This window comes from Oncorhynchus kisutch, linkage group LG30 (assembly GCF_002021735.2).
Source record: "Oncorhynchus kisutch isolate 150728-3 linkage group LG30, Okis_V2, whole genome shotgun sequence".
Lineage (NCBI taxonomy): Eukaryota > Metazoa > Chordata > Actinopteri > Salmoniformes > Salmonidae > Oncorhynchus > Oncorhynchus kisutch.
Genome location: NC_034203.2, coordinates 5,758,491 through 5,773,981, shown reverse-complemented (window position 1 = coordinate 5,773,981; position 15,491 = coordinate 5,758,491). Strand labels below are relative to the sequence as shown.

Sequence of the window (15,491 nt, the reverse complement as noted above, 5' to 3'; positions counted from 1 at the left end):
TAGTGTTATCTACAGCTCAAGGTGAAGCCACTCTCGCCACTCTCACACCTCAGCATCCTCCTGGAAGTTCCTACTCACCACACAAACCTCCCACCTCCTCTCTTACTCCAGCACACCCCATCTGGGTGGGAGTCACAAGGCAGGGTGGGTGGAGAAAGGAATGCCAGGGAGTCCCTAATCCCATCACACCACCCCATGTTAGAGAGGAAGTCCTGCACCACCAGAGACCAGTGACACATCAAACAAGAGGTTTCAGGTTTTATATACCAATCACGGACAAACCGTTTCCCGGATATGTGCGTTAGAACATTTGATAATACTTTATTTCAAAGAGGTATACATAAGGATTCATAATGCCTGACATAAAGACTACATAACACCTTCATGTGTGTTTAAGTTTTACACTGAGTGTACAAAACATTAAGAACATGACAGACTGCCCAGGTGAATACATGTGAAAGCTATGATCTCTTATTGATGTCACTTGTTAAATCCACTTCAATCAGTGTAGATGAAGAGGAGGAGACAGGTTAAATCGTATAGTTACTTCACTCCTACCTACATGTACAAATGGGCCAGCATCCCTATGGAACACTTTCAACACCTTGTAGAGTCCATGCCCTGACAAATTGAGACTGTTCTGAGGGCAAAAGGGGGGTGGGGGGTTGCAACTCAATGTGGTGTTCCTAATGTTTGGTATACTCAGTGTATAATGGCGTTCATGAGAACACTCATAATGCTTGATTAAGTATTTCCTCGTAGTCAAAGTCCATTATAGCCTTTTAAATTTGTGTCTGACTAATTGAAGGTAAATTGGCCAGTTATTTGCCTGATGATGAACTACTACATTGAGAGCCAACTCTTTCTCCATCCACTCCAAAGGGTCTATTTTAGGCTATGCCACTCATAACAACGATAAGTGCTCATCATGAATGGATGGCACAGCACTCTCCACGCTTACACCCGATGGTGCACGATAATGATATGCATGTGCCATGAGTCAGCTGGAGCGGCAACTGTTGGAGAGGCGTTGCTGTCACACGTTCCACTACCAAATCACGCTCGGGCAACGGGCACCTACTCACATCACGTTAGCACGGAGGATGTCAGTGAAGTGAGTATAGCACTGGGCAAGGGTCCTCTCTTCCAAGTCATTGGCTGGGATTACACAAGCCTTTTATAGATTTTACACAACTAATTTTACAAAGATGATTATGAAACACCAACAACCACCACCTGGGAGAGAAACATCTTATATGTATATACTGTACTCGATACCATCTACTGCATCTTGCCTATGCCGTTCTGTACCATCACTCATTCATATATCTTTATATACATATTCTTCATCCCTTTACACTTGTGTGTGCATAAGGTAGTTGTTGTGAAATTGTTAGGTTAGATTACTCGTTGGTTATTACAGAATTGTCAGAACTAGAAGCACAAGCATTTCGCTACACTCACATTAACATCTGCTAACCATGTGTATGTGACAAATATAAGTTGATTTGATTTGATTTTAAGCTTGAATGAACTTGCTTGGTGCAATGGAGCCAATTGAATAGTCCCAAATAGAAGCAAACGCAGGCTCAATAAAACGCTCAAAGTGTTTGATAAAAAATATTGACTATTTGAGCCCAGGTCTTGTGGACCAAATCCCACCATAACCGTGACATGAGCTGATGTAGACCCCTAGAGGCCTTTACATTGACTCTTGGGTACTACATTGATATTTGAATACTGCGTTGTTGGGTTTAGAGCTTGCAAGAACGGCATTTCGCTGTACTTGTGTATGTGACCTTAAAACTTTAAACTTGGTCGAAGACAAATTCCCTAGAGAATCCATCCAACGTGAAATCAGTGGTACGATGACACTAGGTATGTAATGAATATAGCTTACCTGTGTGTGTTTTGTAACTGGAACTGAGACCAGTCAGTGGGCATGCCCGGTTTATCCCAGCTAGTACATTTTGTTCCTTGGAAGTTGTGGGAATGTACGTTTTTGGTTCCCCATTGATTCTGGGAACAAAGCCATACGTTTCCTCACCAGTATGAAGGAAAAACAATTTAACATTCTGAGAACAGAAGTGAACATTTCACCTTTTCTAGGAACATAGATTTTTAGGTTTCAGGGACGTTCTGAGAATATTTTACTATGGTTTTATTAACGTTCTGAGAATGAAAATTGTAGGTTATTTGAAGGTAATTAAATAACACTTCTAGCTTAGTTTAACTGTGTTGAACACCAAGCACAGATAGGACACATGGGAATTAATTTGCTTAGACATTAATCATGCAATCACATTTATTTGTTATTGTGGCACGGCATCAGTAGGGTCAAACCTGTGATCTTTTGTTCTCTATCCACGGACTTAGTCCACTGTGCCACCAGGGTGGAACTAGCATCCCATGTTATTATTATAATTTTTTACTCAAACAAAGCTGTTAATTTTAGTATATTCAAACAGACCCAATTTCAAAAGAAACAAGTACTCATTAAGAACACACCTGACCACACATTTTGTTGATGCTGAGAACGGAATGTATACGTTTTTAAATAACATTCTTAGAGCGTTCTCTGAACATTACTAAAGTGTTCTTGTGGTTTTCTTAAAGTTCTCAGAACAATTTGAGAACATGACTTTAAAAAGAGCCACGAAATATCCCACAGAAAAACTTTATTTCTTTGTCAAACCAGTTGTAGAACGTTCCTAGAACATTACCAAAACTGAATTTAAATGTAACCATGTTTGAACTTTTAGGAAAAGTAAAGTAAGAAAGTACTTTACTTTGTTAAATGTGCTGAGAATGTTCCAAAGCCAATCAACTATCCTGCACCATTCCCAGAAAGCTGTGGGAAGGTTTATGCAAAATAACCATAGGACAACCATGCTCTCCCCAAGCTCTAAGAAACATATGGTTCTCAGAACGTTATGTGCTTGCTGGGGTTGGGGTGTGTGTGTGAAAATGTGGATGAGGGTGAACACGTCTGTGTGTGTGTTGGTGTGTGGTATGAATGAATCAGGGAGACTCAGTGCGCACACAGTGCCTCTTCCGCCTCCTCCATCGTGACGTGCAAGAAAACCCCACAAGCATGCTACAAAAACCATCCAATGCAGACACTATATAGAAAGATAGCAAAACAGAGAAAGAAATTTCAAGCAAAAAACATAGACTAACTTGTGGAGGTGACCTGCCTGACTCTTGTGTTTGCCTGAAGTTGAACTTGTTAGTTAAAATTTAAAAGGATGAACACGTAGTTGTGATTCAGAAGTAATGAAACACACAGTAGTAATGGGGGGTATAGAGGGAGGGATAAAGGAAGGGAGGGAGGTATAATTACAGTGAGAGGCAAAAGAGAGAGTGGTGAGAGTGAGAGGCACTCTAACCCTGCCCACTTCGACAAAGCCATTCAACTCCGATATAGTGAGCTCTCTGAGGCTTCTCCAGTGCTGTGCATATCAGCAGGACAGGACACCACCACACTTCTTTTTGCAAGGACTAAACTAGAGTGCACACACTCCCAAACACTTCATTTTTACAAAGACTGGACAAGATATTCTGTTTTTATACAGTAAACCTTATTTTACCAACTGGACAAAACAAGAGGAATGGTTTTACAAAGCAGAGAGCTTGCTTTTCTGGAATTGACAGGAGAAGTGGTTTATGAGGACTGGAGCAAAGACCTGGTTTGTGAGGACCAAGTAAAGATAGTAGTGGGGTAAAGTGCTTTACCCCATAGGAGTAATACAAGGGCATTGCCTGGTCTCAAATCTCTACTTTCCAACATCCAACTTTTTGAAGCTAGCAGCACCTCACTCAGAGAAGGATTGTAACTTTTCTCAAACTTGTTATTTCTGTCTCCCACACAAGTGCTTTGTTGGTGTCGGTGAAACCCCATCAACACCTTGTGAATCGGGAGAGATAAGGTGAGGAGAGCTGTCCGGTGTGCTGCTGTCCTCTACTCACCCTTCTCCAAGTCTTGTGTGCGCGTGTGTGAGTCGGCATTCTGTGGCACAGGATGCCCTTGTTAGCCGCGTTTGCCGGGGTGCTGGCGTTGCTTCTCGCCAAGCTTCAGACAGGATGTGGATCCCCTACTTTGGCTGGACCTCTGGCAGCTGTGGATGTGGCCATGCCAGAGCAGGGGCTGGTGGAGGAGACCCAGGTGACCAACTGTCCGTCCTGTGTGCTGGCCCAGATGACGAGGGGTTATGACCCGGTCCCTCCTGGATTTGAATCAGCATCTGAATCTGTGGCTCGGACTTCGGGCCAAACGGACATGGTGGAAGCGGTAAAGCGGCACATCCTCAACATGCTCCACCTGAGTGCACGGCCCAACGTCACGCACCCGGTGCCACGCGCTGCCCTGCTCAACGCCATCAAGAAACTACACGTTGGCCGTGTGGGTGAGGACGGCAGGGTGGAGATCCAGGAGAAGGGACCGGGGGGTGCTGGCAGTGAGTGGGCAGGGCTGCCCGAGCCGCCCTCCGAAATCATTACCTTTGCCGAGCCAGGTGAGTCAGCGATTTTGTGTGCCTCTGTATGTTTGTTTGGTTAGCAGTTACAGTAATAACATCAATTACTTTCTTGATTTGTTTGATTCATTTAAAGAAGCACCACTCAGCACAATTAATCCTTTGTTATAGTACCTGAAAGTACTCACTGTTATCACATAATTATTTCCTGATAAATATCAGGTAAACCCGTGGAAACTGTTGTTTAAAAGGGCAGTGCAGTCCCAAAAATTAAGAGCCTTAAAAGAAACTCCTGGAATTTCAGCCTGTTTAGGTGGGATGGAATTTTTCACAATCTGATCTGATTATTCTGACCAATGACCAGTCATCTTTTATTTGCATATGCATCCTCCTACTTTGAAGGTCTAAGCTGGGTAGGCTCTAGAGTCTAGATGATCCTATCGACCAATCATTGCTGTGTATGTAAATATGTTTACATTTGTATCATCACGATCAGACTGAGCATTTCCAATGGCAAAAGGAGGCTCGTGGAAATAAATGATTAAAATATAAATTTGAATTTGTTTTCATGAAATAAACACAGTGATTTATTAGATATACAGTGATGATTTAAACATTTAATTAAAAGTATCCAAGCGGGCAATTAAATAACGTGCTACCTGCATGTGTAAAATGTGTGTGCCTGGGTTTGGGTCTGTTTCAATATTGATGTGTGTCTGTGGTGCTTAAGGCTTTCTCTTCGAACTTGTAGTCAACATGGCTTAGATTAAACTATTGACGTCCCTTTGCAATTTCTTCGTTCGGGGGTTATGCGCACCGACTACCCACGTGCCTTGGCATCCTTAGCTAGCACGAGTTCCCCACGCTTAAGCGAGTGTCGAATGCGGCTTTTGACTCAAAATGATTTCAGTGTGTACTCAGCTACTAGAGGACACTTAAGGATTTTGCAAAATATGTTTGCCAGGTCATCATTGGAAATAAGAATTTGTTCTTAGCCGGCTTACCAGGTTAAATAAAGGTTACATGAAATGTTGGTATGAGATTAAGAACAAGGAATTGTAAATTATGTGACATGCTAGATGTGTATAAATGTAGTTCAAGATGGACTATAATTCATGACTAAATTAATATTCTCTCAAATGCTCAATAAACTGTGTGTTAGTGAGTGTGTCAATAACCATGAGTATTAGTGTGTGCATGCATCTGCCTGTTCCTCCATCCGCCTCTCTTGGAGTTAGTGTGTATGTGTGCGGGCACATCAATGGTAACAATTCATTTCTCCATAGCCATATCCAGGAAAATCATATACATTTCTCCGCTGTAGGTCTTGTCAATTTAAACAGGGTAGCGAATTCGGTCACACTTTGTTGGTCTTGCCGATTTAAACATGGTAGTGACTTGGGTCACACTTTATTTGTATAGTCCCATATAGATGATCTACAGATGGTCAATCTATCAGCAAACGATCTGTTGATAAGCAACTGCTTGCTAAGGCTAGGGTTAGGTTTAAAACAAGGATTGCGGCAAGGGTTGAGGTTAGGGCTATGGTTAGGGTAAGCGTATATTTTTTTAAATATCAATATCAAATCATTTCTGGGTTACAAATAAGTACCTTACTGTAATAGATTTTCATTCAAATTAAAATTACTTTTGCCCCAAAAATATTTATCTTGCAAGAATTTAGCTTGGAGTGCTCTGAGTTGGGGGGGAAACTGAAAACTATCTGTTATTGGCAGAGGTTTGGAACTTTCTTTGTTATTGGTCTATTAACCAATGTCCCGCATACTGCTTGATTGAATCGCCTGGTAATTGTGTGTATAAAAAAACCTGGTCTGTTGGCTGTGGGAATTCCTAGGCAGGGAGTTTGCAGGGAATCAATTGTCTGGCAGTCGGGGGAAAATCGGCCTTAAAGCTACTGTCGTCCTACCAACGCTACCACAAGATCAGGCTCTGAATGAGACCTAACCCAGTTTAATTTATACCCAGCGTTTGGTTGGTGAAGTCTAGTGGCACTTTGTATCGATACAGAAAACTTCACAGTACAACTGTATCCTAATGTATGACGAAAGAAGTGATGGATAAGAGTTTAAGTGTTGTAACTTCAGTGCGTAGGAACTGAAAGTAGACACGTTTTTGCATTTTAGGCCTAGGTTTTCAGAATTTTACAACAGCGGGTCAACCACTTGATTGAAATACGTCAACCACGTTCACATCTACAGTTGGGAATTTTCATATGCAGGTGTGAAGTGGATGAATCAGAGATGAGATCAGACAACGATGCGAAAACAACAATAGGAGAGTTTTAATACAATGCATCGGAACTACAACATGTATCGCCTCCACGTGCAACAGTGTGCTCTCATGCGCTGCACGCCACCGCAACGAGGGGGAGGCTGGAGGCTCTCCTGATTGCGGACTGGCCATCGTGTATGGCAGCAGAGCGGCGCAACCAGCATGTGACAAGCACATTCTTCTCCTGCTTGTTTGCTTACATAAATGTGCATAATGGCTTGGGCTTTAAATAACCACCCTTTTGTATGAACCTTGGATTTAAAAAAAGTGCCGGTGAAATTAGGGGGGCATTAACGATGCGCCAGAGGGGGTGGGGGGGGGGGGGTGTCGAAGGGCCCGACCGACATACCTGCGGGGTTTCTAACCGTACATAATCACTTCATTCATCCAAATATGGGGCCAAATAATTACTGTGGAGGCTATAAGTGGATATGGGGATGGGGGAGAGAGAGAGGATAGAGAGGGAGAAAAAGAGAGAATAAAGAGAAAGAGAAAAAGAGGGCGACCAAGAGAGAAAGAGAGAGAGAGGGAGAGGACCAAAATAGTGAGAAGGGAGGGGACAGAGAGAGAGAGGGAGAGAGAGAGGCGCCTGCCACCTCTCACAGCAATCAGCACTACTCTTCTCTGAATGAATGGTCAGGAACCAATAACACATCGTTAATGACATTCCTGTAGTGGCGATGATCTTTCCTCGCCGACTGAGATTTCTTGGAAGATGAAGATGCTTTTCTTTTTTTTATCTGCTGCGCTATCTAGCCAAATATATTTAGAGGCGCTTCGCTTTCAAGCTTTTCTATTCTCCCTGTTTTGTTTGTTCATTCATTCATTACAAGTAAAAGGAAAAAGAGATAGGGAGCCTTGCTAGGGAGGGAGGGATTTCTGTGGTCGAAAAAGTATAAATACATTTAGTGTTGTTTGGTTTTACTGTACATGCATATCCATATCCATAAGAGATATGAGTTGCTCCCTTTTCAGTACAAAAGCCCCCAAAGCACTCCCCAAAAATGTACAACTCTGACTGTTTTGGTGGTGACTGTGCTTTATTTCGTTAGCTAAAGTATTTGTCCTATTTGTCCGTGATAAATTTGGTGCGATTCCCAGGACACCGCTGAGCAGCAGCTATGCACGAAAATTCCTCAAATGGTCTTAGAACACATTCAGTTTTACTGGTCAGGAAACGTATGGCTTTGTTCCTAGAACCAATGTGAAACCAAAAACGAACGTTCCCACAACTTTCAAGGAACCAAACGTGGTAGCTATAGATATTTTTGAGTGTACATTTTTAAAACGTGTTTAAAAACTAGAGGGTTAAAATAACACTGTGTGTCTTAAAAGTATTGAACACTAATAGTTATAACATTACAGATGATTAACCACTTTTGCTGTGCAGATCCTCATGCACATTTTTGAAGTGTTATCTTATACTAGACATTGGAAGTGCTACAGGAGAGGGTTGAACTTGAATTTAGTCAGATGCAATGGAGGAATTCTATACGTGGGCACAATTGAATTTAGTCCAGGACAAAGTATCCATTGTTGTGGTCACCTAAAGATTATTTATCTGTTGTTATTCCATGTCATGATCTGAGGGGTATACTTCTTCATGGGATAGAGGAGTTAGCGAGCTAACTTTGGTAAATTCTGAGTTCAACTTGAGATAACCGTTGACACCAAGGTTTCTCACCTTTTACCCATGCAGGTACATTTCTATGGCAAGAACTCCGTCAGCTCTAACCTGCTCCTGGGCAGGCTAACTCCACTTTATCCTGAATGAAGTGTCTGAGTTGTGCCTCTTTCCAGCGTTGTGCCTTTTTCCTTAAAATAGGTATACAATGTGAGATGGGCAGGCAAATGGGTATGTGTGTTGGGATGTGTGTTGTTAAGTGACGGGTTGCACATGGTTGAACTTTGTCTCAATTGCAGCATGGTGACAGTGGAGAGAGACTTCTCAGTAGCTCCCTGTAGACAGGCCACCACTCCTGGGTCCATTTTAAAATGTAGGCCTAAACAAGCGTTTCTTATTGGACAAGTTCAGGAAGTTACCTCTTCCTTTCAAAAAATGTTCTCCATACTGGACATGACCCAGGACTGTGGTGTGTAAACAACCCACAAAGGCCCTCTCAATCCTGCAGGACTCAGAGAGATTAAAGAAGACAGTTTGTGTTGTGGGTTAGAATGTCCTACACGCTCTGATTAACTCAAGTTTGTTTGAGAGTATGAGATTAAAAGGGGATCTGTTTTAGAAATAACACTTTATAAGAGCTTTCATGAATAAGGAAGAGTGTATTCGTATTTATTTGAAAACATTTATTTTCAAATTCATAAGTTTGTATAACATTTATTATAATAGATTTTTTAAGCGTTTAAGCGTGAACAATAGCCATATCAGACAATAAATATGTCCAATTGGTGTCCATGAGGCTGTCCTAATATGGACACCATACACATGTCCAATCACCCTAACCTACCGTTTATTCATGAAAGTAACCAGGCTCACAACAACCCTCTCATAGCCCATTGCTTTCCAAAGTAAACAGATGCCAAAGTGACTGGGGAAGATACTTCCGAGCCCACCTAATCAGACATGACAGACCTTGAACAAATACAGTCTTGTACAGAGTATGGAGTTTGGATAGAATGGAGTGTCCACTGTCAATAGCATGCATAATACACTATATATACAAAAGTATGTGGACACCCCATCAAATGAGTGGTTTTGGCTATTTCAGCCATACCCGTTGCTGACTGGTGTATAAAATCGAGCACACAGCCATGCAATCTCCATAGTCAAACATTGGCATTAGAATGACCTTAAAGAGGAGCTCAGTGACTTTCAATGTGGAACCATCATAGAATGCCACCTTTACATTGTTGTCAGTTAGTCAAATTTCTGCCCGTTCAACTGTAAGTGCTGTTATTGGGAAGTGGAAATGTATTAGAGCAACTACAGCTCAGCCACAAAGTGGTAGGCCACGCAAGCTCACAGAACAGGACCACCGAGTGCTGAAGGGTGTGGAGCATTAAAACCATCTGTCCTCGGTGTTCCAAACTGCCTTTGGAACCAACATTGCACAAGATCCCGCTACCTGCCACAATACATAATGCCAGCTGTAAAGTTTTGTGGAGGAGGAATAATGGTCTGGGGCTGTTTTTCATGGTTCTGGTTTGGCACCTTAGTTCCAGTGAAGAGAAATCTTAACGCTAAAGCATACAACGTCAACAAAACAAAGGAGATGACTTCAGGAAACAGTAGAGGGTGCACCCTCTATTAACATCGACGGGACCGCAGTGGAGAAGGTGAAAGGCTTCAAGTTCCTTGGTGTACACATCACTGACAAATTGAAATGGACCACCCACACAGACAGAGCAACAGAGCCTCTTCAACCTCAGGAGGCTACAGAAATTTGGCTTGTCACCTAAAACCCTCGCAAACTTTTACAGATGCGAAATTGAAATCATCCTGTCGGGCTTTATCACCGCCTGGTACGGCAACTGCACCACCCGCAACCGCAAAGCTCTCCAAAGGGTGGTGCAGTCTGCCCAACTCATTATCGGGGGAAACTACCCGCCCTCCAGGACACCTACAGCACCCGATGTCACAGGAAGGCCAACAATATCATCAAGGACATCAACCACCTGAGCCACTGCCTGTTCACCCCACTATCAGCCAGAAGACGAGGTCAGTACAGGTGCATCAAAGCTGGGACCGAGAGGCTGAAAAACAGCTTCTATCTCAAGGCCATCAGACTGTTAAACAGCCATCACAAGCACAATAGAGGCTGCTGCCTATAGACATAGACTAGAGAACACTGGCCACTTTAAGGAATGGAACACTAGTCACTTTAATAATGTTTACATATCTGGCATTACTCATCTCATATGTATATACTGTATTCTATACTATTCTACAGTATCTTAGTCACTTAATAATGTTTACATATCTTGCATTAATCATTTCATATGTATATACTGTATTCTATACTATTCTACGGTATCTTAGTTACTTAATGTTTACACATCTGGCATTACTCATCTCATATGTATATACTGTATTCTATACTATTCTACTGTATCTTAGTTCGTTCTGCTCTGACATTGCTCGTCCATATGTATATAGTCTTAATTGATTCATACTTAGATTTGTGTGTAATGGGTATAGATTGTGTAAATTGTTAGATGTTACTTGTTAGATATTACTGCACTGTCGGAGCTAGAAGCACAAGCATTTTGCTACACCCAAAATAACATCTGCTAATCACGTGTATGTGACCAATAAAATATTATTTGATTTGATTTACAATGTCATTGTAGACAATGTTGTGCTTCCAACTTTGTGGCAACAGTTTGGGGAAGGCCCTTTCCTGTTTCCTGTGCACAAAGTGAGTTCCATACAGAAATGGTTTGTGGAGATCGGTGTGGAAGAACTTGTCTGGCCTGCACACAGGCATGGCCTAAACCCCATCAAACACCTTTGGAATGAATTGGAACTCTGACTGCGACCAGGCCTAATCACCAAACATCAGTGCCCAACCTCACTAATGCTCTTGTGGCTGAATGGAAGCAAGTCCCCGCAGCAATGTTCCAACATCTAGTGGAACGAGTGGAGGCTGTTATAGCAGCAAAGGGGGGACCAACTCCATATTAATGACTATGATTTTGGATTGAGATGTTCGATGAGGAGGTGTCCACATACCTTTTTTTGGTCATATAGTGTATCTCTCCTTTAGCCCAAAGCTCTATTTAATACACAGAGTAAGCAAGATGTTATACGGCTTTTACCTCTGGTGTTGCTCTTAAGCCAAAAGGGGTTCCCTAAAAGGACAGAAATATTTTTCAGAAATTACATTATTGGACAGAAAGGGGCACAGCTCCAGTTATCATTTCTGTACAGCCTTTTTTCAACATAATCATTTGTTTTTAGCAGAGCCCCAAAAACATGCATGTGTTGCCTAACCAAAATGACTGAACATTTGAAGCATTGCTCTCATTGTGATGACTAAATGCCCTATTCCCTTTCCTGCTCTAGGAAACTCTCCATCTGCCATGACCTTTGACATTTCCAAGGAGGGCAGCGAGCTCTCGGTGGTGGAGCAGGCCAACGTGTGGCTCTTCCTGAAGCTGGCCAAGGGGAAAGGGCGGGGCAAGGGAAAAGTGAACATCCAGCTTCTGCAGCGCCGCCGGCAGAAGCCGAAAGCTCCAGGCTCTGCCTCCACCTCCACCGAGACCCAGGGCGAGGAGGAGGAGTTGGTGTCAGAGAAGATGGTGGACACACGGCGCAGCGGCTGGCATACTCTCCCCGTGCCACGCAGCATCCAGTCCCTGCTGGATACCGGTGGCAGAGTCCTGGATCTGCGAGTCTCCTGCCCACTGTGCACCGAGGTGGGTGCCAAACCCGTCTTGGTCCCCACCGAGGACGAGCAACCGGGACGGGAGAGGGAACAGTCCCACCGGCCATTCCTCATGGTCGTACTGCGGCCTGGCGAGGAGGAACACGCTCACCGCCGTGCCAAACGAGGCCTGGAGTGCGACGACAAGATGCACATGTGCTGCAAGAGGCAGTTCTATGTCAACTTCAAGGACATCGGCTGGAACGACTGGATCATCGCACCGCCAGGCTACCACGCCAACTACTGCGAGGGTGACTGCCCCAGCCATGTAGCCAGCATCACAGGTTCCTCGCTGTCCTTTCACTCCACTGTCATTAACCACTACCGCATGCGGGGCTACGCGCCCTTCCAAAACATCAAGTCATGCTGCGTGCCCACGCGACTACGCGCCATGTCCATGCTCTACTACAACGAGGAGCAGAAGATCATCAAGAAGGACATCCAGAACATGATTGTGGATGAGTGCGGCTGCTCGTAAGAGACAGTACAGAGCAGTAAAAGACTCATCCATAATAAGAAGGCACCATTGATATGATGGACATAATATAACTGGTATGATGGACAATACATTTTTGGGGAGTTCTTTGACTGATCTGTCTGTTTTGTCTTATTATCTGACAGGGTATTGTTAAATCGGAATAGTCTCTGTGGCACTTTCAGATAAAAAAGAGATACATCATATATTTTTGTTAAATGGAGACAGAGTGAGACTACTTATCACTGTTTATGCGCAATGTGATTCCTGCTTCTCTGCACTGCAATGAACATGGAACAGTTCCCTGAAAAAAAACTATGCAACTGATGAAGTATTACAATGTGTTGTGTTTTTGTTAATGTTTCTTTATATGTGTTTTGTTTCTTAATTGTATACAAAGTAGACTTTTTTAATTCTTTTTTTCTCCAAATGTGTGTCTGTGTTTCAAATGTTTGTATTGTTATTGTTGAGAGATACTTGAAAGACATAGGTTTGACCAGCTACTGGAGCCAAACACTAATATAATTATTAACTAGGTTTATTATTATAATTATTATTATTCATTTCTGAACTACTTTGTCTTTGTACATGAAAATAATGAATGTTGAATTTTGCACTATACCAACATTCTTGCCAGCTTGATCACATTGACGGTAACTGGCATTTGGGCCTGCATGAAGAGATACTGCAGGTAGCCTAGTGGTTAGAGCGTTGGGCCAGTAACTGAAAGGTTGCTGGATTGAATCTCTGAGCTGACAAGGTTCTGTCCCTGAACAAGGCAGTTAACCTGCTGTTCCCTGGTTGGCTGTCATTGTAAATAAGAATTTGTTCTTACCTGACTTACGTAGTTAAATAAAGGTTACATTTAAAAAACTATTTTTTAAAGAGAAGACTATACACAAGATACATTTAACACATAAACAGCACATACTATAGCTACGGATAGTCTCTCAATCAAAGTAAGGCCAAAGATGGGAGCAGCATTAGCTTTCAATATGATTAATTTACCAGAAGGACATTCTCTACTAAAGCATCTTGATTAATCTTCCTAACAACTGGTGATGACAAAGAAAAAAAAACACTTTGGCCAATCTATGAAAATTATGAAACTAACACTTCAAAGAGTCTGAAAATGTCTTCCAATGGTTAAATCAATTTGGTATGACTTTTTTCCTGCTTCTTTTGTTCAACACTTCTTTCAAACTGAAATTGGAGAGCAGTGGACATATGAAATATATGATGATATTTATAACATTACATATGTCATAAATGACAAATATACAAAGGTCAGGGAATGTGTTTGAGAGAAGAGAAGACACTGAAACAACACATTTAGACAACTTTACATACTCTTGAGTCACTGAAAATGATTTTGCTCTGTTGTACAAATCAGAACTGTTGCTTATGGATATTTTTTTATATAATTTATTTGGCAGCAATTTTTTGCTTCATCATTAAACACAATGCGTTATACTATTTCTGTCATGTTTTGTTTCAGTTATCGGTAACACTTTACTTAAATGCGTCCAGGTTTTCACAATGGTTGAATCTTCGTCCAGTCAACGATTACTCCAAATCCAATGCTTTTAAATTTATGATGGGGGAAAAAGGTAGAAAATGTGCAAAATGATGCAAAAAGTCCGGCAGGCTGTCTTAGACACATGGACATAAAGTGGCTACTGTGGAGCCAACACCAGAAGGGAATGCAACCCCAGCGAGGGACAAACTAGCCCTGCCACAAAGCTGGTTGGCTGGATGCTTGTGAGTGACATTGAGCTGCAGTTGCAGGGCCATGTCTGACCATAAACAAGGCGAGCAGCAAACATTCCACAGGCTTCAAGGGCAAGAGACGTGAGTGCTCGCTGATAACCCCTTATAAGATGCCAAGGAGGAGGACGATTGGAGTGATTTGGCAAGCAGGCCTCAGAGGATTGCTATCTCGTGGCCCTAAAGATGGCTCAGGGCCCCTGGTTGGCACGTGCTTGTTTTTCAGATCCCTGGCTTGAAATATCCTGGGAGGGAATGTATGTAATGATGCTAAGGCTAACAGGAGTTCCAATAAAAAAATTGCTTGAAGTAATTGTCCAGTTTTTCCAGATTTCTATGAAACATGACCTATAATGAATTACAATATGAGTGAAATAGTTTTCCTTTTTCCTACAAATAATTGTAAAAATAATAAATAACTTTAATGAAATATGTTAAAAAGCAGCTATTCTGTGTTGGAATGGTGTGTATACTCCACCAGCAGAATGGTGTCGGTAAGCAGACCCGCGAGCAATTGCGTCCCCTCATGATGAGTTCAGATTTTTTGTGATACAGAGTTTTATGACTGTGATAGGAGAAAAAATTAGGATGGATCAACAACATTGTACAACAATACTTTCTAAAAGAAGAAAGCCTGTACAGAATAACGAATATTCCATCCTTCTTGCAATAAGGCACAAAAGTAAAACTGCAAAAGATTTGAACGTTATGTCATGAATAAAAAAACGTCATGTTTGGGTCAAATCCAACACAACACATTCTGAGTACCACTCTTCGACATCATGTTATGGGTATGCCTATTATCGGCAACGACTGGGAGTTATTTATGATGTTCCTGAGTGGCCCAATTTACGTTGCTGATGCACATACAAACACTTCTAGAAAACACACTGAAAACATGGTCCCCAGCCAAACTTTGTGTCCTAATTGGCTGAAGACAATAACCACTCTGAGGTAGTGTGGGAGGAGCCAGAGTCCAAATGTCCATTCGGGCACACAGATTGGCTGAAACCAAGAGGCGGTAATAGACCCCTGAGAGGGGAAGAACTCACTCCAATGGGACTGTAGGGAAAGTCACCGTGCACAGGCATGGCC

At 42.3% G+C, this 15,491-nt stretch overlaps 1 protein-coding gene across 1 annotated transcript; it reads left to right on the top strand.

Annotated features, from left to right (window-relative positions):
• Positions 1-3,385: 3,385 nt before the first annotated feature.
• Positions 3,386-14,705, top strand: LOC109875144 (inhibin beta A chain-like). Its single transcript, XM_020467363.2, has 2 exons — positions 3,386-4,514; positions 11,794-14,705. The coding sequence occupies exons 1-2, from the start codon at positions 4,022-4,024 to the stop codon at positions 12,630-12,632; spliced, it is 1,332 nt and encodes a 443-aa protein (XP_020322952.2). The 5' UTR covers positions 3,386-4,021; the 3' UTR covers positions 12,633-14,705.
• Positions 14,706-15,491: the final 786 nt, after the last annotated feature.